This window comes from Lutjanus erythropterus, chromosome 17 (genome assembly GCF_056507025.1).
Source record: "Lutjanus erythropterus isolate fLutEry1 chromosome 17, fLutEry1.hap2, whole genome shotgun sequence".
Lineage (NCBI taxonomy): Eukaryota > Metazoa > Chordata > Actinopteri > Lutjaniformes > Lutjanidae > Lutjanus > Lutjanus erythropterus.
In genome coordinates, this window is record NC_139333.1 from 21,102,366 (window position 1) to 21,130,351 (window position 27,986).

Sequence of the window (27,986 nt, forward strand, 5' to 3'; positions counted from 1 at the left end):
ATAAGGTGCAGAGAGGAGCGGGCAGTAAAATAAGACTTTCTGTTAGTGTGCTAGGACAGATAGCGCTCAATAATAAATCCCAGCTTCATGGAAGTTATTCCATCTAACCTCTGTGTTTATGTCCATGCAGTTTGGAAAAAATACAGCTTCACACAAGTGACTAGACAGACATTTTATGGCTACATTTGCAAGAAAAAAAAAGACATCTAAACACAATTCAAATATAAAATACATATAAAATGCATAAAGTCAAAGTATAAAGAATTCAGTTATTTTTTTAATGCTACATTGCATAGTGAAACATTTGGAAAGATGATCAGAGAGAAACAACACACAATAAATAACCTTCCTCAAACTGCAGTTATGGTTGATAGTTGTCTTTTTGCATGTGCATAAGACTGTCATTAAACTGTCATAACAATGTCATGACACCTGTCATAAACATGAAGGAGTCTTTACAAATGTTTATGGCCGTTGTCATAAAGCATCATTCAATTAAATAGGTTATCTTCAGTGCAAAGCTGACATTGTTTGTAATGTCGTTGTCATGGCAACCTGACATTAATCAGACCAATAATGTCTTTGTTATGACAGCTTGACATAAGCCAAGACAACAATGTCTTTGTTATGACAACCTGACTTTAATCACATCAAAAATGTCTGTATTATCACAACTTGACATTATCAAGCTTAAAGAAACTGACATAGCATGACATAACATGATTTGTCATGTTGTCATGATAAAGACATTGACAGGTTATGTTGTCTTAGTAACATTTTTGCCTTGATTAATGTCAAGTTGTCATAGCAAAGACATTATTGGGTTGATTGATGTCAAATTGTCATAATGAAGCATTTGCATTAAAAATGGCATAAGTGACTGAATGACACTTAATGACGACTGTTGTAAACATTCATGACAGGCGTCACAGCACGATTATGACAGTTTCATGACAGTGTTATGCACACCCTTTCAACTAAAGTGTTCATTATGGACCATAAGTGTTGTTTTTCATAATCTTCTAGCATCAGAATGAACACATGCGTGTGCAGTGACTTGGAAAGTTTACCAAACCAGTCAGTGGCACTCGTCTGTCTTCTCCGAGACATCGCTGCAAATTTAGATGGATGAGACAGCTGGACTATGAAAGAACTCCGACTTAAAGGCTAATGAGTAAAATAACAATTAAGAATGATGAAAAGAGCATCTGCTCCGTCGTCTGTTATTCAAGAAAAATAAATATCTACACATCTCACTTTTGATTTATGCCCAGCTCCATCATGTCGTGCAGCAGCACTCTGACGGAGCACTTTGGATCAAAACACACAAATCTAAATCTGCAGTGGGAGACCCAGGTCCATCATGAGACAAAGACAGAGACAAAAGCTCCATTCAAACCGGCACTGTCCATTAACAGGGCATTTCCAGTGAGAAGAGGTCACATTCCTCCATCTTAGCAGCTAATAGCTGGCACTGAACGATGGCAGAGCCCACACTCCAGGCTCTTCTCTCTGCTTATTGGTCGGATAATGAGGACGGCGGTCGAAGACTGTCCTGGATGGAACTGTGAAGCATAATGAATGATTCTGTCTTGTATCGCTGCTTCACATCACATGAGATCATGTGAAAGTGGCTGCGTGAGGACATCAGTGCTTTATCGTGCAGGGAGAGGTTACTCTGCATCCCATTACGTGAAGTATTCTGGAAAGAAAGGCAATCTGCAATCAAGTGAAAACAAGATAACGCTCATACACAGCATACATTACCGGTTCAGATGTTACATCAAAAGTCAGTGTGTTTACGAGGCTCAATGTGATATTTGATTAAATTACCAAAGCAGAATGCTCAGACATGATTTCATACAGTACATCCATTTTGGCCATCTTCATTCATAACTGCATACCACAAGGGCAGCTAGGACAGCTGAATCCCACAGATGAGCATCTGTTTTTCTCAAAACACAAATCTATGGCAATCTATCAAAACTCCAGGAGATTATTTGGCGCTGTTCTGAAGGTATTTCCACAATCTTGAAGGACTCTTCTGCTCCAGTGCATCAAATATACTCCGTCTACGGCACAATAAAAAACATTTTAAAGCCATTTAAAAGGTAACATCAGTATTTTTTCAACCCTATTTTCCCATGTTTTTTTGTGCCCCAGTTACTAATGGGGACGCCGGTTTTTGAAATCGGTCCAGTATTGAGAGAGACTGCTGCACCTGTCAGCAGAGAAACAGGCTGCAATTACAGATTGTTTTTTTACTGTCTGACAACATTATGGACAGGATCCCAACAGAAAGAGATCCTTTTCGGAGAGAGTAAGATCCGTTTTGTTTAACAAAAAACAGTCAATTTCTCGTTCTCGCCAAATGAAACTCATTAAAAATGCGTGGTTTGTCTTTCTGATGTTCCAACAATCACCAACTCTGGTTTGGTTGGGAAAAAAAAACCTTAATTCACCACGTGAGATGTGAAAATATCAGGAAAGGAGTGAGGGGGAGGAATATTTTCACGTCCAGCTCTGTGAATTAAGGGTTTATTTTGACCCAGAGTTGGTGATTGCTGGATTGTTGCAGTAGAAAACAGAACCAAGACACTTTTGGTGAGTTGAGTTTCGGAGTCTGGTGAGACTGATAAATCACCTGTTTCTGTTTAAACAAAAAGGATGTTACTATTTTTTAAAAAAGGTCACAGCCTGTCAGCAGCAAAAACATGCACTTTTAGTGGACTTCCTTTGGCAGTTTGCATTTGTCCACAAAGATTACAATTCAGCTGCTCACTCAAAACTGCTGGATCTGTATGACACGAAGAAATTTTTAAAAGTTTTGCATGGTTTCATGTGGGCTTCATCTGAAAAGATCAAGGACTTTTATTGTATTATGGAATACAGTACAGTCACAATGAGGGGAACAGGTTAAAAGTCTCTTTTATTGAGCATTAGAACATTTTTTTTATCCAGATGGGCTGAGGAGTCTTTGAAGGTTCTAGGAAAACCTTCAAAACAGCAGTAGGTGAGTTTAAATGACCTTCTGGGGTTCTGAAAGATTGCTATTGATGTATCTTTCAGAAAAACAGATGTTAAGTTCTGTGACGTTAACGCAATGCTAATACTCAAAACATTTTATCATATTCGCTGTCAAAGGACAAAGTTGACTTCATCAGTCTGTTGAATCAAGGCTGCAGGCTTTGTCATGTCATTGTTTTCATCTGCTGTCAGTCACTCAGCTGTTGTGTCTTTGAAGAATCTGATCCAACAGTCTCTGCAGCAAGAAAACAAAACACGCAGATTAAAACACTTGTGACAGAATGAGGGCTATAGATCACCAAATCCTCACAAAAACAAAACACGTTCTCCTCCAGCGTCGGGTTACGATCAAACAGTCCTGTATGATAAAACAGGGGTCGAGCCTGGTCCCTGTCGTCCTCTCGCCCCACACTGTTCAGGTTTCCAGCCCCTCTTTCAGGACCCGCTGGATCTCTGGCAAAGGGCCTCTCCGCCGTGTTATCTGCCACAGCAGCAGTGTGGGTGGAGCAGCTGTGTGTGGGCACCCACACTGTCTGCAGCTCGCCTGAATGGTGGCACTGCACTGTAGCTCTCTCTGCCACTGAAGGGCCTTTTGTTTCACGAAGAACACGGGCCTCATACACTCGGCAGCACAATGAGACTGTTCACAGCTTCTCTCCATAATGAGAGAGAGGGTGTGGGGTGCGGGGTGGAAGAGAGAAAGACTAAAATTCCTCTGGCAAATCAAACTCTTTCTGTAAATGGTGATAATTATTGGCCATGCAATAAAAAGCACTAATAGCAGCCACTTCACATGTTGAAAATGCCCCTGAAGTGCAGTTTTTGTTGGCTTTTCTAATCAAACTCACGGGAGAAGTGCAAAAAAAGTAGTAAAAGTTGGGCAGCAGCGACCTCTGGTGGAGCAAAAGACTCATTGTTCTGAAAGCAAAGACAAGCTCAAGAAATCCTTCAACAGCATATTCAATGTAATGCGACTCCTTTTAGAAATAAGCAGAACTGACATTTACATATTTTTATTTTTATTTCTTTGCAATCAGTGCAGCATCTCACCTCCAAGACCTGTCACCAAAAGTAACCCTACAATTACTCTGTCATAACTTGGAAGCTTTAAAAAACATTTATGATGCTTTTCAATGTTATTTTATATATTTTAATATGATTTATATCAATGTTTGCATATAAATTGAGGTATTTGCTGTTAATCTCAGACTGTGAATGTATTTTTTTGCCTTCTGATGGGCTAAACACACACAGGCTGTGGGACTGATCGCCTGACAGCTCAGCTCTGCTCTGCTTTGCTCCTGATTGGCCTCATCCAAGCACGTGTTGACTTCATCTGCCTGGGATCTTCCTCGTTTCTGTGTTTTACCAGATGAAAGTCTAGGAAGTGAAAAGCTGTTTCTTTAATGAAGTTTATTGCAAGTAAAAGGAGGGTCTGCAAGAGTTGTCTCTTCTCTTTCTCAAGAATGACCGTAACACCTGGACACCCTCATTGCTCCAGTCGTGCATTTAAACCAGGGGTCATATTTATAAAAAATAATCTTAGTTTTGTTAAAACTTAGAACTTAGTCTTAAGATCTTTTCAGACAGTGTGCTTAAGTATGATTCATAAAAGATACTGAACATAAAAAGCTTTCCTATGCAGGTTCTGAGAAGAAAACCTGTAACTTCAGTATCTGAGATCTATGAAAGTCAAACTAAACTTATATATATATATAAACTTATGTTTGTTTCAAACTCAAATACTCACATTTTGAAATAAACTGTTAGACATGAATCAAAACAAACATCTTGGAGTTCAAAAATTGCTGAATAAAATCAACCTTCACTTAAAGTAAAAGTGAATAATGATCAATAATTTAATATTTTCAAAAGAAAAATAAAAGAAAAGAAAAAATAGGGTGAACACTCAAAGATTCAAGTTAATCGAAAGAAAAAAGTTAATTATTAAATCAGTAAAAGATTATAGCTTGGCAAAGGTTTTTTAAGCTTATTTCAAAACTTAAGAGTTTGAGTTTGACCTAAATTTAGTGAAGACAGTTGCTTTGAAATTAAGAGCTTCATCAACTTTTTTTTTGTTGTTGTTGTTGTTATTGTTGTTGTTGTTTTTTTTTTTGTTTTTTTACAGGGAACAGCCAAAGACCAAAAGAGTGAAGTGAAGCATTTGGAAGATGAGATCGCAGCGATGGAGGAGGAGATTGAAGCCAGATAACCGTATTGTTCAGTGGTTTGACAAACAAAGCCAAACACAGCTTGAAAGTGTGTTTCCATTAATTTGTTTAAACTCTGAGATAAGATCATTTCATGTCAAAATATTTTTTTTTCTTTTTTTTTTTAAATAACTACTATAACTACTTTTCCTCTTAAGTCATTCTGAAGATCAAAGTTGATCGTAAGTCCATTTTATAAATGAGGGTCCAGGTCTGGAGGACAGGCTATCATTTACTATCACCTCGCCTCTTTTCAGCAACCACAGCAGATATTTCAGCTCCCAGCTTCACATTTCTTACATTTTCTACAATAGTGATACTTTTTGATGGTGTCCCACCGTACAAGCAGAAACCTCATCATGTTGCTTTAGATAGTTTGTTGACTATTGAACAGTAAACTGAAGGTGCTGTGTCACATTCTACAAAATTTAAATAGTCTATCATCAAATTTCATTCACGGAGAAAGAAGTGGGTACTGAAACTTCAGTTGAAAAGTGGAAACAGCTCACAGAATGCACGTCTCTCCCACTAGATTGCAAAGAACCTCAAAGATACTTCACCCCTCTGTGTGAAATTGTTCACAAGATCAAGGAACTCTGTCTCACCTATTTCTTACAATGTTTTCAACCTTTCCACCTGCCCCTACGAGCACGCCATCAGGGCTGTTTGAGCCAGCTAGAGCGAAGGATAGTTATGAAGTCCAGGCCATCTCTCTATTCACACTGGTAGTCAGAAAACTGTTGCTACAACTCTTGAAATCTGAGAAGATCACAATGTTTCATACGTGGCTGAAGGAATTAGGAAAATTAGATGTCAAATAGAGAGGAACTCTTTCAGAAAACCTGGCAACCCCATCTTCCGTCTGATTGAAAAATTTAAGTGAATGCTTGGCTCAATAACTTAATACTAATGTGACGAACTATGTCTAACTTCTGCCTTTCTTTTTCAAAATCAATAGAATGATGTTAATAAAAAGGAGTGACCAAAAAAATCGTAGCATCGGCGCACTACGAAAGGCGATAAAGACCTCGATCAATCCGTCAAACCCATCCACTCCCTTCTATCTGCATCTCTGAGAACGAGCTTTAAGTTCGGCCTTATTGCTCCACACTCTTTCCAGTTCGCCATAATGTCGGCAGACATTCTGAAGCCATTATTTTCAACAGCTGCACTGCTGTGAGGATTAAAGAAAAAAAAAAAGCTGTATTATTACCGCACACAGCCCTTTAGTGTTTGCCATTATTACTGCAAAATGTTTCACCCTTTTGCGAGGTTTAATTGAGCTTGCAGGAGAAAGGTGTGTTATTACTTGCTCAATTGCGTGCGGGTCATATACACAATTAATGTTCTGTTCAGTGTCTCCAGCAAGTACTTGTTAACATTGCGGTGAGCTATTTTGTGGTATTTGCTTTGTTTCATATTTTAAGGTATTTGGTGATTCAGTGCATGATTTGTACATGCATATAACTATTTCAGGGAGAGTCAGATAGGCAGATGTGCTGCTTAAATATTAAGAAATGACCACTGGAACATAAGAATCAGTTTGTGCATGAATGTGTGAATGTGTTCTATTTATTATACTACATATTTACCCCTTGATATACAGTTTTTTTCTCCCTTACATTGCGTTAACGTACAAAAATAATCTTATTATATACTTAGTTTGGTCTGGCTCTTCATTTAGACTGTTTGATTTCTTTAGGTGAAATATTAAAATCCATGACACCAGGCTTTTTATGGCTGCACCATTTTACCAAAAAAGATATCCTTGCCTGGGTTGAGACTTTTGAATCCGCCTACTCGACCGAGCTGACTGATTCTCTGGAAATGGAGCACAACGAGTTGACAGTTCTGCCTGATATCAGGACAGAAATATTCTAGACATCTTTTGCATTATTCTATATATAAAATCACCAAATTCAGCCCGACATATCTGGCATATTTGGGAAGATTTAAAAGAATAAAATGATGTGGGTTTGAATGACGTTTGACTGCAGGTTGGTGAGGTTTTGATGGGATGTGTTTTGACAAAAAGATGTAGAAATTACCTTTCTGAAAAGTTCAACTCGCTGTCTGTTGCTCAAACAAGCCTCCCTCTTCTTCTCTTCTTTTTTCCTCTTCATGTCTGCAAGTGTACTGTAACAAAAAAAGCATTATTTTAATGATTAAGTTTTATTTTTGTTGGTAGTGCTGACAGTTTAGGGTTGTTTTTTTTAAAAAAAATAGTACCTAAACATACTATATGTATCTATTACACAAAAACATTTACATTGTCATGAATTCAATGCTGATGAAATATAACAAAGCACATTTACTCAGATGTTTTATCTGACAGTTACTTTACAATTTAAAAGTTTTGCAAAACAGCTTATAGAAATACTCAATTAGTTGACTGACAGAAAATTAATTAACTATTTTGATCACTGTTTGAGTCATGAAAACATTTCATGGTTCCAGCCTCAGGACTGACTTTATTTACTTAATCGTTTGTTTATTTATCTACTCACCTACCCGCTCATTTATTTACTCACTCACTCATTCACTTTCTTACTTACATATTTATTTTATAGTGACAGGGGCTCTCAGTATTTTCAGATTTTTTCACAAGCCAAACAATAAATCAAGTTTTGGGGAAAATAAACAGCAGTTTAATCCACTTCAACCAACCACTGCAATAGAATCCTGCTTTTATATGTTAATACATGAGCAGTGTAAATCTGTACTTGAGTACATACTAAAATACTGTTACATACTAAAATATTACCCAGTTAAAAGTAAAAGTACTGGTGTTACAGAACACTTAAGTAAAAGTATTCCTTTCAGTAACTACTCAGAGTTTTAGTTACTTTATAACCACTGATGTTTTCTTTATTATAAATAGCTGCATTCAATCAAAGGAATTACAGTTTCTCTCCAAACTAGGGTTGCAAATGATAGCTGAACATACTAACAATCGAATTGTAATGGTAAATTTACTTGTTACAGACTATTTTTACAGTATTAGTACTTTGAAGTAGTACTTTTTAGTAAAATATCTGAATACTTCCTCCACCACTGGAATTCATTTATGTAAAAAAAAAAACAACCTTATAGTTACATGTAAGCATTTGTGGTACAGTCACTCTGTGTACTGTTTGTCAACTATATGAAACTCTATACTGTGTCTAGACTCACAGTCTAACACCTCAGAGTAACATTTCTTCCTAATCAATACGCAGGTCTGTCAGAAAGGAAAATAAACAAGTGAGAGGTGGAAGAGAAAAAAAAGACAATCAGAGCAAAAGTCTTGGCTGTGAAAAAAAAGAGCAGCAGATTCAGTATGGAGATGTCAGAGATAGCGGCCTGGCCCTCACATGAGGAAGAAATACAAGAGATAAGGGTGAATCTGCCTACAAAGAAGAGGCATCTGACAGTAGAGACTGAGATGTGAACTCACCGCTTGGATCTGAGCTGCATCTCTTTCCCAGTAATGGCTCTATCTCTGGGTTTGAAAAGGTTATCTGGAAACATGAGCGCGCGCGCACACACACACACACGCACACACACACACAGACACACACAATCCTGATTAAGTTGAAGCATGGCAGTGAATCACTCTAGCTTTTCCTGGTATTTGAAGAGACTGAAAGCCTCCTCTCTTGCAGAAAAAAAAGATCATATTGGAATGTCCAGATAGAGCAGACAAGATTATTTCAAATAAAAAATAAGACATTTTATATACATTTTTAAACTCTCTGAACTGGTTTAAATCTGTCATTTTCCCAGCTGCCATTGAGCCACTGGTGTTTGTTCATGTTGTGGCCAGTAGAGGGCAGAAAGCGCTACATAATCCTTGTCACCAATCTTTAAATTCTTTATTGTTTACTGTGCAGCCTGGCACTCTGAATAGAAATCTCATCAGACAGAACACTGCATCGAGAGCTTAATGACATTTGAAGGTCACAAAAATATTTCCACTGAAATCCAATGCAGGCAATCAGTCTGAAACCTTGTTATTCAATAGAGGAGCACTATATATATATATATATATATATATATATATATATATACAGTACATAAACAATAAAGCCATTTGTTTCATATCTTGACTTGAAGTGCCTTTTATCGTATTTAGTTGTAGTTACAGTAAGCAGAGTGCCAGTACTCTCTTTCATTCTTTCCTTTTTTTCTTTACAGTTGGCCTAAAATAGTTTAAATGATATATCAGGGTGAAAATGTCCTTTTTATTACATTTCAGATACTGCTTGTTATGCAGTCCCTTCCGAATATAATACATTATTTTCTTTATCATTTCTTGTACATTTTATTTTATGCATTTATTTAGTTTTCTAGGCAGTTTTTGTAAATTAATTCCTGTTCTTACGGGCACAAAGAGGTGGATTTTCCTAAAAACCATGTATAAATGTCTAAATTCATACAAAAATAATCCCTCTGAATCATCAGTTATAACCCACTGAGAGTGTGTGGCTGTGTCTGCATCTGCAGAGACTCTATTTTCTTATTTTCCCCATGTCTGGGGTGTTTCTGGGCATCAACGTTTTGGACAGTAGCATGCAGCCAATAACAGATTGTAAAAACCCATCCAAGAGGAGCCGTTGAGCCAGGGAGGAGAGGCCAACCTTTAATGCTCTGTTGTGAAACTGCATCCCACAGTTTCTACTCATTCTGCCTTTAAAGTTCCCATGAAGCGGCTAGCGGAGCGCTTGTTGCTCACGTGTTTCCTGTAAAAGCAGGCAGTTAGGAAGGGACTTGTCACAGAGATTGACTGGTGTTCACAGCAGCCAATAGTGCTGAATGTGTGTTACGCCCCCACCCCTTGTCTGAGACAACTCCCAGTGAACAGAACCAGAAGAGGCGACAGTACTGAGTTGGTTTTCTCGCTGGGTTTGGTTTTCAACATCCCAGGGCTGAGCCACAGCTAACTGAGCTATCTTTCCATCAGGAAACTCCCTATCAGTCTTGGATGCAGTGTTCGTCCCGGTGTCCGGTCCTGTTTGCTGGCAGGCTGCTGAGCCCGGTGCTGTTGCCCGCTGAAGACAGCTAACAGTCACAGTTAGCTACTTTAGCAAACTCTGTAATTAAATAACAGAGATTTGAAGCCGAGCAGCAGGCAGACATCAAAGGGAAAATGAGAAAATATTTTCTCCATATAATGTGATCCAGTTTCACCCAAATGAGTAAATAAAGTTATAAAGTAGAAACACTGCATTTCGCTCCCATGAATGGATGTATTCTCTTTTCCATGCTCGGCTGCATCATGAGTGAGAAACCGTTTCATTGGCCCCCGGGTACAGGATGAGTCATCAACAGTTTTTAATCATTTTCTAGGAAAAGATAAGCTTAAAAAAAACCATTGAAATATCCAAGGATATCTACAAACTGACTTTTTCCTCATTGCTGGACAAGATACTGGCGTATGGGTGATGTGTAGCACAATATATATGTGATAAAAAATCTTAATTTGCCTGGGATTGAGTAGTTGTGGTGGATGGTCTTGTCTGAAACTACTGCTAACCTACAATTCTGGGATTCAGCAAAGGATTTTAGTGAATTTATCAGCCCTTTAAGCAACAAACAAACATGAATATATTGCATAATTGAGTAGAATCCAAAAATATTGGTATGACCCTCAGAAAACAACACATGTTGGCTAAAAGCTGCCTGTCTTTCTTTTTGTTCTCTGTGTGTGTGTGTGAGTGGTCATGTGGCAAACAGCCACTGCAGCTGCACTGGGACAATGGGCAGCACAGTGGCTGAGAGAGGTGAGGGTGGCTGCTGGCACAGTACCGTTCAGAGAGGTAGACTGGCCTCTGTGGACTCTCCTGTGCCTGAGAGCAGCAGGGTCCGACTGTGTGTCTACCGAATCCGCCAGCTCCCTCCTCTCCTGCGTCCTCCGCTCCAGCTCTCGCAGTCGGTCCCGGGAACGACTGATGAAGTCTGGCCTGGACCTCTGAAGCGCCTCCTGCCAAAAACCAGAAACATATTGCTCTTATTGACAAAACATTTAAGTCCAACCCCCGTTTCAACCTCCTCCCACTGCAGACTAAAGCCCTAAGGCATCCTATGGAAAACTGAAAAGACACTATAACTGTGTATTTCTCTTTTGCTGACAACGTAGTGTATTTAAGTTGTTGCCAGCCTACGGGTGGAAAATCGCCAAAGGGGTTGAGATAAACCTGAGGGGTCAGATAATTAACAACACAGGGATTTAAAAAGAAAACTTTCACAACTTTTCTCAAATCCTTTTGTAAAATGCTGGATAAGTTTACCTTCTCGGCCACTAAACGAAAATCAAGCAATTCAGGAAGGGAGCATCGTTCTTTGGTTACACCGGTCCCAAACACACACACATTGTGTTGTTCTAAAGCTGTGGTTCTCAACCTTTTTGAATAATCAGGTTGGTGTTCACGACCCCCACAAAAAAAATCTTGACGAGTAGAAAGTCTGGGTATTTCCAGTCTGTGATAGGAGCTCTGGGCTCTGTTGGAAACACGAGCAGCTTGTGTTTCTCAGTTGATGGTGCTGCTGTGGGACTTTCAGGTATTTCAGGAGCTTCGGGGAGTTTCAGGTGACCTTCTGGGGGCAGAACTTGGTAGAACAAATGCAGCATGAGGCTTTTTAGCCCTGGCCTAAGCATTAACTATGGGATAACTCAGCACCCATTCACACGCACATTGTGAAACCAGGTTTAAGCTAAACCCACGGCTATATGATTCACACTGCACTTCTACTTGCTCTGGGCTAAAACTCCTATTTCAGCCTTGTATTTAGCCCCGGACTGAGTTGATTTTCAGGGGCTAACCCCACACACTCGGGGCTAACACTGCTCCAGAGCACGGCCAGCAAGCCCTCGGCTAAAGTAGGTGTGAGCTCACTTTGTAATGTGCCAGGATTGTTCCAGTGTGAAAGCTCTCTTAGCCTGGGGCAAAGTACAGTGTGAAAAGCCCTAAAGTGCCCTGAAGTTTAGTGTGTGTGTGTTAGTTTGTGTCCAATCAGACCTCATGTGCATGCAAAGGCAGATTAGATCACTGTTACAGGTGATGAACACTTAAAAAATGCAGCAAAGCAAAAACAATTTAAAAAAAACACAAAATAAACATAAAAATCATTTTGCAGTCTAAAATATGACCCTCATTTCCCATCATGTCTACTGCTAGAGTGAGCAAGTGTTGTTTGTATATAACAAAATGTAAAAGTCACTTTAGTTTTTACTTTAAACTGCTGTTACATTTCTGGAGGCCAGCTGTTTTTCGCATATTTTTGAGTCCTTATGTTGAATGTCATTAAGGGGCTGAGAGCTGCTTTCCAGCTCCCATTCCACACGAGGCATAATGTACAGTGAGCAGGTCATTACTGGAAAATAAACCTTGACAGGATGATGCAGAATCATCCCGAGGGGGTTTATTTCACAATGATGACCCGCAAAATCAATAATTTTGACACACAACATTCATTTTAAAATGATTTTATGCTTTTAAAAGTGATTTTATTGCTCCGCCAGAGGCTATGATCAGAACTGCATCCACGACAAGTTATTCAGAAATAACAGACCTTAGAATTCTGTAACTGACCAATCAGAATTGAGTATTTAATAAAATACTTTGTAATATCCTCCACAACCATCTGCAAATGTATCTCGTAACCCTCTGGGGGTCCTAACCACAAGGCTGAGAACCACTGTTTTAAAGGGTTGTACAAATCTTGTCTGCTTAATAGTCTTATTTGGAAAATTAAATACTCAACCTTTTGTTTCATTATTTTCTTATCTAAATAATACCTCTGAGCTCACCTGTAGAGAAAAAGTTTCCGGTGACCTTTCGTCAGGACTCAGCGGAACAAATTCGGCATGAGGCTGTTTGTGTCGCTGGACTTCAGTTTGATCTGGACGTGGCTTCATCCACGTCCCCTCATCTGTCATAACCAAGGCAGAGAAAATCAAATTGTTTGCATTTCATTTACACCTGGCTCAGCCTCACATGCCTGAGCACAATGCACATAGCCTCTGGGCTGACATGACATATTACCAGTTGGTATGAATCAAACAAGCACAGTATGTAAGAGTGGAGGAATTACACAGTAGACGTGTCGATTCAAACAACAAAGATGAAGCCCTGAAAGGAAAGTGTTGAGCTTGCAACATTTTCCAGTTAATTGCTAAAAGGATCAATGTTTTATGAGGCAAAAGGTGAAATTATGGTTACATGTGAGGGGAAAGAGAGAAATAATAATACCAGTGTTTCCCTGGGGTGATGCAGCGGAGTCCTCAGAATTGCCATTTGGTGTTTTCTTCTTACTCAGTTGTCTTTGGAGTTTGATATTTGCTATGATCGCAGCTGCATTGAGAGCGAGCACTTCCTCTGGAGACTGATTCAAGTGGGGATCTGAAATGCAAGAGGACTTTGATGTAACTGAAGAGTCAGTAAAACAGTGACACTGGCTGACATTCAGCTACCATTTGGCTGCTGTGCACCACGGGCAGATTTTTAATACAATTTCATGATGTCCTGCCTCATTCGGAGGTTGACTGTAGCAAACCTTGAATTTAAATTACGCTGCCTCCGGCCTATGTAATTAATTGATGACACAGTTAATGAATGTGATTAAAGAATAATTAATAATTTCGTGCAGAGAAAAGACGTCATGAATAAAGGAGCACACTTCCTCAGCAGAAAACTCCCTCCTCATATTACTAATTCACCTGAATATTCAGGAACCCTAAACAAACGCTTGATCTGACTGTTTCATTCATTTTAGCTAATTAAAGGTCAACTTGAGTCAGAATTAATTCACAAAAATGAGAACTCGAGACTGGTTTCAGACTTTCCAATTTTTTAAATCATGGAGAAACAGAAATACGAGCCTTGCATGGCCCTACATCTTACAGTATATATTTTACTATTTATCAAAAGCACTGACAGAACTTGCATCTTGATGTGTAATTTTCTTATGAAGACTTGTGACATGACTTGGACGACTTGAAATGAGATCAAAAAAGAAGAAGGGTCCAAGACACTCTTCTGATAAAAAGCCTTTATTCACTGCCTTGGACCTTTCTTCTTTTTTGAACTTTTGTATTGCCCACCAAAGAGCATCTTCATTACAGTTGTTTGAACCTTCGTACTCTCTGGACTTTTTCTTTTTTTTCTTTTTTGCCTTGAAATAAGATTTGGACTTCCTCCAAAACACTTCTAAATAACTCTGCATTCATTTTGGGGAGATTTTCCTAACCTTAAAGGAATTAAATTTGACTTTTTGAGGAATATGTTTATTTCTTTCTTGCCAAGAGTTAGATGAAAGGCTAAATACCACATTTCCATTTGTGTGTTAAATTTGAAGCTTCAGCCAGAAGACGGTTAGCTTAGCCTAGCATACAGACAGGGGAAACAGCTAGTCTGGGAATGTCCAAAGATTTAAAAATCCACTCCAGTCACCTCTAAAACTGATTAATTAAAATGTTTGGTTGTTTTGTTGCCACCGTGAGATTGCCAGGCAACAAGCAAAGGCTCTAATGAGTTACTGCTAAGAAACATTTCAGCACATAACCCCTTATAAAATCACAAATAGTCATGTTTTCATTTTGGATTTTCATACATGCTAAATAAACAAGATATAACATGAGCTGTAGTGCTAGGAGGTGGATTTGTTTTTAACCATTGGACTGAGCCAGGCCAGCTGTTCTCCCCGTTTCCAGTCTTTAAGCTAAGCTAAGCTAATCATCCTCTGGTTATAACCTCATAATCAACAGACAGATATGACAGAGAGGTATTGATATCCCCATCTAACTCTCAGAAACAAAGCAAATAAGTTTCTTTACCAAACTGTCAAACCCAACGCATTAAGCTTAAAGGGAAAATCTGGCACTTTTCATGTGGACGTCCAGTCAATGTTCTCCTGCTTGTAATGATGTGACTTTCACGAACGAGTTGGCTCCTTTAAGTGAACAATGAGAGACAGTTCCTGTCTGAGAGCCGTTGTCTTCTCTCTCTCTCTCTCTCTCTCTCTCTCTCTCTCTCTCTCTCTCTCTCTCTCTCTCTGTTTAGGTATATTAATACAAGCCACACTGCTCTCTGGAAAAGCGCATGACAGTCAGAAGTTGGGTGTAGCATGGTCTAGCAATTTAAGTAATTTAGTTCTGCTAAATTCGGTCTACACACGCAGAGTGAAGTTATACTAGTGGGATATCGATGTTTGAATCAAAACCAAATTTCACTGCATCATTATCCACACAAATATTTTGCAGATAAACCTAATAATGTGTGTGTGCCTTCATGTACCAGGACACATTGTGCACAAGCTTCTGACCCTCATTCTGCCATGTATCACCACTTTAGTCTATAGCTATTACTTTGTTGGCCAATACATAGCATTAGGTGACAAAAACATTTTGCATGTCCCCTGGCTACCCTGAGGCTGAAATAGCCCATAGTTCTTACTTAAATGGATAGTTCAGTCATTATCTACTCACCCTCATGCTGATTTAAGGTCAGGTTTAGTTTTTTAGTCCACAAAACTCTGCTGGAGTTTCACATTAAAAAAGCATTGCAGAATCTCCCAAACAATGTAAATGAATGGTGACCAGTTTTCAAACAGGAAAAAACAACCAAAAATAAAAGTAAAATTTCTCCATACTGCTCGACTCGTGTAATTCATGTCTCCTAAAGTCCCAACACGCTGTTCATTTGCACGCACACACCATCACACCACACACAGCCAGTTCAGATGGTGTGCATGCACGCATGAATGTGGCTCCAAGCTAAGAATCTACAGTGAAGATTTAGGCTAAAAACATGGTGTAAATGACACTGATCAAATCAGCTTTGCATTTTGGGGCTTTAGGGGACTTGGATTACACCAGACGAGCGGTATGGAGGCATTTTATGTTTATTTTTTAAAATAGTTTCTTCTGCTTTAAAACCCCAGCAGTGTTTTGTGGACTAAAAACTAACTAACCCCAGTAACCCAACCTTCAGTCGGCATGATGGTGAGTAGATCAAATTTAAATTTTTCAAGTGAACCATCCCTTTAACATCAATGACATCACTGTGACATCACTGAATGCAAAAAGAACCGGTTCTGCATCCACATGAAAAGTGCCATTTTTTTCCTTTAATGTATGCCAAAGTCAAACCATAACCAAAAAACACAGATAACTTAGTGAAACTGGATTTTGATCCCCAGATGGCAAATGGGTCCCCACAATGTGAATGTGTGAAAAGGTTTTTGGCCCCACAACATAATTACCAACACATCCAAATCTAAGAGCTGTATTGCAGGATATGACTGCCAAAATTGATTCTAACACATCCTAATACCTTATTTTCACCATGTTTAGCAGCTTGTGATTTCACGTCCTCCCCGTGCTCTCAGTGAAAAGTGGGGAACCAGAATAGATTATACATGCAAAGAGGTGTGTGGGGGGAAAAAAAAGAGCAGGTGAAAATGAGAAAGGTACCGATGGGGCCTCTGCAACTCGACGATGCTGTTTGACAGCAGCGCTGATATCTGGCATGAGCGTCAATTGCACTCAGGGTGGCAGATAAAGAATCCTCTCAATACAATCAAATTATGCCTATCAATAAGACATCAAAGGTGAATGACAATATCAAACCTGAGAGTTCAGCCCCAGACGGCTGAATGGTGCATTATAAATTCAAGATAGAACACACAAATGGCTCAAAGGAAGCGTATATTTAGACCTCGCCATCCTTTGAAAATGGAGATCAGAGACAAAGGGAGGCTGTGTGCAGACAAGAAGACAGTCTGACTGGGACAGTGGAAAACCTACCCGGGGCCTTGATGAGAGAAAGACAGGGGGACGCCCTCCTCTCCACATTCCCTTGTGGAAATCTTTCCTTCTCGCCTCCGTTTGGCTCGAGGGTGTCTGCCACCGGCTGACCCGCTTCTTTCACTGCTGTTCGAGGGCTGATGAAACTACTGTCGGAGTTCACAGGGTTGATATTGGTCTCTTGTGGAAGCCCAAAGCTCCATTTCCTGGCAACCGGTTGTGTCACATTCTCCTTGCTTGGCTCAGAGTGTCCAAACACATTTCCATAGCAGCTCAGCGGTCTGTGCGGCCTATCCGATCGCCGTCCAACAGCCCTCAGAGGAACCCCAGAGGAAGCGGGTGCTGCTGCTATAGCAGGGGGGGTGCTCACAATGAGACTCAGCGTGGACCTGTGTAGTGTTCCACCATTTTTCTCTGCATCTGAAGTGGATTTGTTTGGTGCCATGGCAGAGTTTGGCCTCTTTGTAGAGTCCAGATGGTGGTATGAAGGTGCTGCATTGTGTTGTGGATGGTTTCCCTGACTCCACATGCTGTTTTCCTTGTACAGTCCCTCTGTGTAGCTGTGCCTGTACTCCGGGTGCCTCATCCCAGATCCCGCTTTGGCTGGACTGTAGCTCTCCCTGTGCTCTGTCACTTTGATTATGGTAGCCTTTCGTCTGTGGACCACTGTGTCCAAAGCATGGCTAGCTGGTGGGGTCCCTGCCTGGTTTGTGCTCTGGACAGGGCCAGAGGACATCATCCTTTGCTCTGTCACTTTGACTATAGTGGCTTGCCTCTGTACAGTAACCTGCCTGGAGTTTGGGTCCATGGACTGGTGGGCCAGCGGCGGAGAAGGAGATTTACTGGACTGGGAAGAGCCAGGCAAACTGGCCGATCGGCACACTTTCTTGGAGGAGATGGTGATGGAGGAGAAGCCAGCTTTGTTATGAGGAACGATTGTAGTCACAGCAGAGCTTGTCTGCGAGCCACTGTTTGTTCTGCGCAGCGGGGCTGTTGCTCTCATAGGCTGAACACTGCTTGTCCTATGCAAAGGGGTATATGTCTTGTACGCCTCTGTGCTGCTTGTCCCTTGCAGCAGAGTGTGTGGTTTGCAGGGATCAGCAGAAGGTGTTTGATGTAGAGTATGCTTGAGGGGCTCTGTGCTGGTTGTTTTCATCAGAGGGGGCTTCCTGTCGGGGTCTGAGCTGGTCCCCGTGGAGAGCTCATTGGACTGACTGCCTCCAGGGAAAGCTGACACCCTGTTGGTATTCCAGCCTCTCCTCAGAGCTTGCCATCCCACAGGTCTGTCCCCTCCATTAGCCGGAAAGCTTTGTTTTTCTGGCACCTACAGCATGTGGATGAAAGAGATTCTATGTGATAAATATCCTTAATTATGCATGGAAACCCCATCCCACCCTCCTGTTGTTGCTAATGTCTCTTACTAAATGTTTTGTCATTAATCAACACAATAAAACATATGCTGTGCATTCATCTTGCCATTCTGAGCTCCTGTTTCCAAGTACAGAAAATAGGGCATAACCTAATTTAATACGGCAAGAGATATTGACAATGTGACATCTCTCTAATACTACATTTCAACAGCAGGTCAGCTGTCTTGTCTTTCTTCAGGGCTTTGCTGTTTGTTCTTTAGTCAGATGACTCTCCCCATGCTTGACACAGTGAATGCCCCAGTAGCAATGGAAGCAGCAGCAGGCGAAGCCAGCACACAGCGTGACTTATCCCTCACAGAATCACAATGAGACTCTATCCTCAAAAGAAACTGAGAGAGGCAAAAAAGCAAGAAAAAGATTCTGGTCCTCGGGCTAGAGAAGATTCTGATGGTGTTTATGGAGCATGGAGAAATGCTGATGTGTCCATGTTGCCTGCAGGTTTATGATGTAACATACCTCCCTGATCACTCATTTATCAGTTCAACACAAACCATGTCGGTAATCATTTCTAAACTGAGTGTGAGATTTAGACATTTGTACTTTTAGGACATCTTGTGTCTGTCACTTTTCAACTTTCATGTTTCATGTTCTTGGATTTGCTATTTTGCAATGTACTTGAAGTATAAAAGTAAAATAAATAAATAAATAAATCTTAAGATAATTACAAGATGTTGCTTGGGAATCCGAAAAAGCGACATCACATCTCAAGTTAGGTAATGTTAGCAAAATCAGTAGCCAGCTAGTGTCTTGCTCTGTAGCAAATCTTTAGCTTGCTAGTTACAACTGGTAGCTAATGTTAGCAAACACTTGCTTGCTCATCAATCATTAGCTAGCTAGTTAGCTAGCATTTTGCTAACATTAGTCATCCAGTGTAACTAGCTAAGATTGATCTAGATTAGCATGCTATTTAGCGTTTTTGCTACAGAGCAAAACACAAGGTAGCAAATGATTTTGCTAATATTAGATCCTCAAAATTAAGTTTTCTTTTTAATATAGACAAATCTAGCACAAAACATATTTAAATGAACTAAACAGGAAATAAGATGTGTCCACTATAGATCTAGATTTATTTATTTATATATATTAACCTTTTCATTGTCTCTCAGCCTCAACATCTCAGCCACCAATTATTCCAATGGCGACTCATTGCAGCCACCACCATAAAAAAAAAAGACCTCTTTAAAAGTGTTGACAAGGCAACTCAAATTGCAAACAAGCTTAAATACGACTATTTTGATAATGAATTGTTGATCTATGGGGTTTTAATAATTATCAAACTTTCCTACAACCGAGAAAAGTGATTTAAAAATCTCTGGTGTCATCACAGTGTAAAGTCTACAAGCCAAATGGGAACATACAGGCGAGGGCAAGGGGAGAAACACTATTGAGCAAATTCAGTGGGCTGCATATCCAGCAAGTCAACCCAGAAACTAGAAAACTTTTTTGGTGTATGCGCAGGGCGACCAGTTCTCGTTAGACTGAATGGGCATCACCTTTGCATGCTGTATTTAGTTCATTATAATCCATCTGCGGGTTCTCCTGGTTACCAGGCTCGATCAGTTGTTATTGGGGCACATAGCAAAAAGGGGAGAGACTTTTAAATGAGTCAGTTGTGATCAAATTCATACATGCATGAATCTACCCCAATACTATAGCACCAGTTTGATGCAACTACTTGCAAAATCACATATCCATTGATCTAAATTTTGCAATCGTTATCCATAATGTGCTTACAGAATTTAGACAGTTGTAATTACCATTGTAGGCAATTTAGTCTGGCAACAAGTAGACTAGTTTGTCTAGTTTTGCATTGCCTAGGGTAAACGCTGCTGCAGACAGAGAGCACACAGACACTGACATCTGTGATTATAATGGTCCATAAAGCAAAGAGGTCTGATATCAGCCAGTTGCCTTTGTGTTGATCACAAGTCATTTTTTTTTCAGTGACTGTTCTGAATCCAGATGAGGCTTTGTTTACACCAGCTTTGACCTACCATATTTTTCTCTCTTTCAAAGTCCATATTCTTTTCTTCTCTAGTTTTTCATCACTGATCGTTTGAGCTGCTCTATCATAAATGGCTAGAAGATAGCTTTAAGTGATTATTCTCTGGCATTTTTTCATGTAAACAAGACTCTCTCGTCACACACTGTGAATGAGAGGTCAGAATATGTAGGAGTGTAAGTGTCCAGAAGGCGAGCGAAATGCAACCAAATCATGTAGAAATGAAAAATAATAACTTTGTTCTATTGTATGTACAAACATTTGAATGTTTTCTTTCTTAGGAGTGAATTTAGACCTTTTTCAACCCAATGCTGATAAATGAGGCTCTTGGTTTGTCTGATATTATGAGAGTCCAGCTCTTAAACACTTAATCTATCATGGTTAGGAACCGGAGACACTGACCTCAGAAAGCATAATATAGACTGGATTGGAGGACTTGATTTTACCTCAGTATCCAAGCAGACATACTATGAATTACTCAACATACACAGACCCACTAATATTCATCATAATATTCTACTAAAAAACAACCTTATGTTATCTGTTACCTGTTTAGTAATGGTAGAGTCTTGATCAGGAGTCGGCCACGTCTTTATACCTAAAGCGCTCGGACCGGTGTGACTTCTCTGCACCTCTTCATCTGTGTATCGAGGCAAAACAAATGATCACAAGACATGCTCTGTCTCTGTGTCTCTGTTTTCAACACACACACTGACACACACACACACACACGAGTTAGGCATTCCCCTGACTGTATGGCAATGTTGACACTGTCAATAATCGACGTTGGCACAGCAAAGTGAATCTAGCACCACCTCGGAGCCACTTCTCTGATTCCTCAGGAGACATAGCAACTTGACTGGTCTGCCTCTCAGCCCTGACTGATACTCTATTGCCCCCCACCCCCACCCCAACAGCCTGCCTGGCTGCATTTACACCTGCTGCTGTTACCATGGTGACTGGCTCTCACTTTGGGATAACCCTTGAATGCTGTGTGGATAATCTGTGGTGTATTTTAAGAGAGAAAACAAGAGACAAGGTGAAAATTGCACCACTTTGCAAATGTGATTACAGGTGAAAAACAAGGAAACGTGTCTTTAGCGGTGTCATAAAGGAAACCAGTCTTTCTGACACATTGTTCCACCTCCAACATAAAAGATGCAACAAGACGAAAAAGACGTTAAAAATGTATCAAGACAAAAACAACTTAAAGACGTAACAACACGAAAATCACATAATGAAACAAAAAAACGATAAGCGAGGGAGACTGAACTGCAGAGAAAAGGTGAGGTTCGGTTAGCTTTGCAAAGAAACAGTTGTTAGAAATGTCCTTCAGAGAACGACTTTTTACTTTTATTCTTTGGGTACATTGCAGTACTGTACTGTACTGTACTGTATTCTATCACTTTAACTTGAGTAAAGAAGTTGAATCAGTCTTTTTTTTTACACAAGTATCTGCACGTCCACTTGAGTGTAGAACCATCGCTGGTAAAGGGCCACACGCCAACTTGCGACCCCCTGCAACAGCTTCTCTCATTACCCCCACTAGCTGAGCTCAAATAACCTTTTTTCTGAATCAACAGCTGACCTTAATACTCCCAATGGAAAATAAAGAGGCAAGGCCATATGGCAAACACCCTCTGAAGTCCCCACCCTCCCAATTTATTCCTCATCTTCATGAGTTTTATCTAAGTAGTAAGTGCGGGTAGGCCAGCCTGTCTAAACATGACGGCCCTTGGAGCACAAGATCCAATTTTATTATCATTTGCTCATTAACATCAGGCCATTTTAAGTTTGTTAAATGTGACTTTTATGGAGGGAGAGGGCACTAAGTGTCTGCGATGGGACCTCGAGTCTGATTAAAACTACTTCTGCAAGGGTTGTCAGCAACAAGCAGAAAGAGAGGGGGAAAAAGGATGAGAAAGAGGTGAGATAATTTGCTAGCTGGAGTGTAACTGAGTCAATTCTTGTTGGAATAATTGTGGTCGGAATTTCTGATTTCCTTTCATTTGGTTTCAGATGTGGAATTGTGGATTTAAATGAACAGACAGCCGAGCAAGAGCAACTAGCTTCAAAGCAAGACATACTTGGTTGCAGTCCTGCATAGAGATTTTTGTTTCTTGTTGATCCTCTTTCATTGTTGGGATTTCAGCCATGGCCAATTTGTTTATATGCACCTGCAATTTATTATTATTCACTGTGAAGTAACTAAAAATATGAACATTTAGAGCTCATCTGATTGACTGGCACTGTCAATGGAATTATTGCTTGTCAAATGCAAAGCTATTTCTTCTTCATCATGCTTATACAGCATATGGCTTATATGGAATGATGAATAAAACAATCTATTATTGACCATATGGAGATGGAGAAATATTTTTTTATAATAGGTTAACATGATCATACTTTTCATTATGTTAGCACAGCCTGCGCATATAGTTTTAAAGCGAGAGTTCATATTTTTTTTAATTGGGGTTGTATGACGTGTTGGTCCATAGTCCATAGTAGTATATGCTATATTTGTTGCAGTCCAATATGCCTGATTTTACGGCTACTTTTCAAAAAAGTAGTGATGCATGCTGCAAAGTTTTGCAATAGTAGCAAGTAAAAATTGCTAAAAAGAGAAAATTTATTTATTTATTTATTTTTTTTATTTTATTTCAATTCTTTGTATAATTCATTAAAAATTAAAGGCAACTTGTTCCAGGGAGAATAAAACTATGCTCTGTGTTCGAAGTGACCTTACCAAAAATTCAAACAGAATATGTTTTATTTATGAATGAAGGCGTGCACCCGTGGGGTTTTCCACAAAGATACAAAAATCTTTTTGGAGCTCAAACTCAGTCAAAACAGCAAGCGCAAAATTATGAAATGCACTAAGTGCACAGCGCATTGATAAATGTCAATAACAAAGACAAACCTGTTCTTTTCAGTACCTGTGATAAAATTTAAAAACAATAATAATTAAAATACAAAAAAATAAGAAAATGTTGACTTAGTTCATTGAGACGTACGTGTATGACGTTTGGATTGATTTGTGGAAAAGGTGCAGGTATTGGACAAAATTGCAGGGTTATGCGTGTAAATGTGTGTTAATTGTAGCGATCGTAACATCACAACCTCACTGAGGGACTGATTGATTTTTTTAGGTGGTCCAGTTTAAGGGGATAAAATACATTTTGCTGCTAACCCTGTCCACAGCAGCACATTGCTTAGCTTTCATGCTGGTACTTGAGGCGTGACGACCGTCATCTATTGTAGGTAATACTCTAAGCGCCTTGTACAACCTCACTTCAAATTATCCAAACTATCCCTTTAACCAACAGCGTATGTGATGTTAATAAGGTTTAAGGTTCTTAAAACACCTGCACTTTCTATCAAAGTTCCTTGCCGCCATGGATGGATTACTTTGATTTCTGCAAGCAGCCCGAGCTTTGCCAGGATAATCTATGTATAAACAAGGACAAGGTTGGAAGATCAAACCTCAGATCAAACCCAGAGAGAGTGTGGCTGCCATGTTCAAAGATTAACAGGGCTCTTTCTCCAATCAGTCTGCATCTCTTCTTATCTTTTCTGCCTCCCACCATCTCTTTCTGTCACCTTTTCAAGCCTAATAGCGCCTATTTCCTTTAACTGCAATCCTGCCAGGTGGAGGAGTACCAGTTGTACTTGAAATTGACTTTGTTTTTGGGGGGTGTTGTTTAAAGTGATCATCCAGTCAGTCAGTGTGGAGCGTTTGAGAGAGGACAGGGGCAACACTGCTGCAAGAAGCTGATTAGAAGCAGGTAAACTGTGTGGCAAGTCAGCCCTGAAATAAGCTGTTGTTCTCCCTCTGGCTAACCCGGCCTCTGCAGTTACCCTGTAGCCACATTTGTTCTAGCACTGATCAACACCAGCTGAAATGGAACGGTTGTGGGTTTTGGGGAATGTTCCATTATGCAAGGGAGTTACTTTATAGTTTTAAATTTGGTTTCATGTATTGCTGTCAGGTATAACTCTTACATAATGAGCACACTAGCATAATTGTGTAGGAATTAAGTGAGCATTATTTTAACATACTCAACTTAGAACTCAGCTGTTATCCATGTGAATGTAAAGTGATACAGAAAATTGTATGTTAGTAGGTTACATACCCTGGTGCATGCTGGCTGTTGCTCGATTCTTCTGAAATGTTGGAGTGATGGGTTGTTTCAATTTCACCTGTAAAAAAAAAAAAAAAAAAAAAAAGCCCATTAGAAGACGTGATTTCTCCCCAAGAAAATACATTTTAATCAGCATTACTGAGCCTGAAAAAGTAGATTTGTCTTAAATGCTTAATCACTTTCTTGCTGAAGAAGATCAGAATCACTCTCATGTTTGAGTGCCATGCAATTGTTCCAGCGGCCAGTTAATCTGTACCTCCAGTCATCTGAAATGAGACTTAAAACCCATTTGTAAAGTGGCGTGTTATCCCGAAAACAAATGACCATTGCACCAAAGGCCAACTGCTCCTAAAATACCAGCCTTGCATAACTTTACATTATGTAATGCATTTAACTGTCACATACATAACTAAAGTATTAAACTCAAACTATTTTCTTTTCTTCAATCTATCAAAGTATTTTGGTGCCTAAAACTAACCAAACTGCAATCATTTCACGTCGTTTATCATGACGATGTAGGTTACCTGATGTTTACATGTCAAAATACACTAAGATATTAAGGGCAAAAATCTCCAGGGACAGTAATCCACAGGCTTTACAAAGCAGTGGGCTTTTGTCGTTGAGGTAAAGGGCTGCCAGAGAAATGGGCTTTCAGTCCAATGGGACATTTTTTGGATTATTGGGGTTTTGGAATAATAGGCTGCCGGATTGGCAAGCTGTTTCCCCTTGTTTCCACTCTTTGCGCTAAGCTAACTTGTGGCTCGATATTTACTGTACAGCTGAGAGAGTGGCATCAATCTCCTCATCTAACTCTTGGCAAAGAAAGAATTTTCCCACACTTTCTTTTAAACTATTCCTTTAAGCATAATCTTTAAGAACTACTGTAGGACTCATAAATATCAGTTAAACCAACTTTTGATTTATGCTACTGTGGTGACAATCCAAAAACTCTCAACACTGCCTCTACATAATATTTTTGTGAAGAGTCACAAGGGAAGGGATGTGCTTTGTGCATCAGTTCAGTCAAATCTCTGCTACAGCACAGCAACTTATCGATTTTGAAGTCATATTATCAGTTCACTGGGTAAGACTCCCATTGAATTTTCTCTGTACATTGACTTGCATCCTCTCAGGGCACAAAGCTCTATATCTGCCGCCACAGCTCCAAATGAGTCGTAAACCTTTCGAGAATGCATGGCGTTCCTGCAGAGTAAGCTGTTTTCAAAGGATGCCGGAGCTCTGCCTTCTCCCCGGGTAACTGAGACTTGACTACAAATGGCTCTCTGTGGCACTGTGTGTGTTTTAGTCTGCCTCGCCTGGCACTACGCACCGTCACCTCCATTACACAGCACTTTACCTTCAGACTTGCAGAGCTTACGCTGTCTAACTAACATGTAAGAATCACAATCACACAGCCTTAGAGGATGTCAGCGCCAAATCCAGGGTAAATCTCTCAAGCCAGACTTTGCAAAGACCTGTTTTAAAAGGTTGATACCCCAAAGAAGAGACACTAGAGCTGTTCCTTGGAGTTTCTCTGAGAATTCTCAGTGCTCTAAAATAAGAGTAAGGATGCCATGGGAAGGCAAACTCTCACCCCTGTGAAGGTGCCAATAATGCTGAAAGATACATAGAGCAACATATGCTGCCATATAGACATCTCTTTTAGACACATCTCTGCTTATTTCAGCAAGACAATTCTGCATTTGTTACAACAGTGTGACTTTGGAGTAGAAGATTTTGGGTACTAGTTTCATTCAAAATGTGTGGTGCATTATTGAAGCACAAAAAACAACAGTTACCCTGAACTGTTGAGCGCCTGAAGTCGTATATCAAGCAAGAATGAGAAAGAAATTCACTTTCAAAACTTCAATGATTAATGTTTTCAGTTCAAAAATGCTTACAGAGTGTTAAGAGAAAAGGTGGTGCATAACAGTGGTAAACATGCTGCTGTCCCAACTGGAATACGCTGCAAGCATCAAATTCAGATGAGTGTATATGTTCAAAAAACAAAAATGTTGATCAGTTTGGACATTAAATACATTTCCTTTGTAGTGTATTCAATTGAATAATAAACAAAATGTTTCTGCAAAGAAACAGTTCACTAATCACAAATCAACCAATGAAATGGCACATACACATTTGTGATTGGTTCGAATGGTGTCCACACCAGAAACGGACCACCTCAGAATTCACCAAAATTCACACCAACCCAAACAAACTACACCAAAGGGGTAAACATTTCAGAGTTCTGTTAAACCAGACCAAACAAGGTTGATGTGAACTGCATGACTAGATGCTTAAGGCTTTGCTCCGTGTTAAAATAAATGCTTTACCTGGCCAGCAGAGTGGTATGAAAACTCTCTTTGGTTGCAAGCTTCAGTCACCACCACCCTTCTTTGGATCGGCAGCCACCCAATTTTGACTGGAGCAAGATAACTGAGTTCGGCTTGCTCCTTCTTTGGGGCCTGCATGATATGAGCTCTCTCCCAGCTTCCTCTGCGCTCTGGTGGAGAAAAGAATTGGAGGGACTCCTGGCTCCCCAGCGAACTCTCACACAGGCTGGGACTCCCACACGAAGACGAACCCCTGCTGAAGGAGGGAATCCCCGGCTGTCTCCAGGCACGTCCTGCCGGCTCTCTGTGGAGAGCGGGCATGGACGTCGTCCGATCGTTGAAAGGTGGAACCTGATCGTGAACTGGGGCTCTGAGGAGGTCGTTCTGCATCCTCTGCAGGTGCTCCAGCCAGCCATCCAGCTGGCCTCCCTCAATGGCACTCTGGGGCCGAGGTGCTCGGTGGGGGCGAGAGACGCGGGGCACGACCTCCCCCTCTGCTATTAAGCTCTCCCAGTAGGACTCATCTCCTGATCTCCTCCACGCCGGAGCTCTTCGTAGGTGAGCAGCTGGCCTGCGTAGAGTCATCCCTCTGGAGCTCAGGTAACCACTCACAGCTCTCAGGTTTCAGCCCACGATAAAAGCCCTTTACAGTGGAGGAATTAATGAGAATCCCCTGGCTCAAGTGGACTTCATACTATGAGGCATGCCAGAAATGCACTGCTAGGAATTAGTTGCTACAAGAATGCTGGAGGTCATCTTTGTTCTTGTTCTGTTATGAGAAGGTATCAGAGTACAGTTACAAATGACAAATAAGTGCAAACTATTCCACATCATATGACACACTTCAATTTCCTGCTTTCCTTACTCCTGTCCACACTGCTGCTTACCAGTTACTGACAAATCATCCTCTTTCTCTTGCCTCCAACTCTCCTCAGTCCTTACTGTTTAGGGAGTAGACACTCTCTGTCTTGATACAAACTAGGTGCTAGTGGGTACTGTCTCCAGTCAGGCATGTAGCAATGTGAGGGATGCTTTGGTGAACAAAAGAGTTACTGAG

The 27,986-nt window shown here is 40.2% G+C and overlaps 1 protein-coding gene across 1 annotated transcript; it reads right to left on the bottom strand.

Annotated features, from left to right (window-relative positions):
* Positions 1-159: 159 nt before the first annotated feature.
* On the bottom strand, positions 160-27,940 carry c17h10orf90 (chromosome 17 C10orf90 homolog). The gene is made up of 11 exons (XM_084741577.1): positions 27,817-27,940; positions 26,930-27,698; positions 24,588-24,654; positions 21,003-21,094; positions 17,023-18,346; positions 13,469-13,618; positions 13,027-13,148; positions 11,025-11,199; positions 8,674-8,737; positions 7,286-7,373; positions 160-3,262 (listed from the first exon to the last, which is right to left on the bottom strand). The coding sequence occupies exons 2-11, from the start codon at positions 27,512-27,514 to the stop codon at positions 3,224-3,226; spliced, it is 2,706 nt and encodes a 901-aa protein (XP_084597703.1). The 5' UTR covers positions 27,515-27,698; positions 27,817-27,940; the 3' UTR covers positions 160-3,223.
* Positions 27,941-27,986: the final 46 nt, after the last annotated feature.

Excerpts from the sequence above, each read along its gene's own strand:
- c17h10orf90 (XM_084741577.1), bottom strand. The coding sequence starts at position 27,514 with ATGACTCTACGCAGGCCAGCTGCTCACCTACGAAGAGCTCCGGCGTGG. Across the intron at positions 18,347-21,002 it reads ACTCTACCATTACTAAACAG|GTGCCAGAAAAACAAAGCTT; the intron begins GTAACAGATAAC and ends CACATGCTGTAG. Across the intron at positions 8,738-11,024 it reads CCAGTCTACCTCTCTGAACG|ATAACCTTTTCAAACCCAGA; the intron begins GTACTGTGCCAG and ends TCATGTTTCCAG.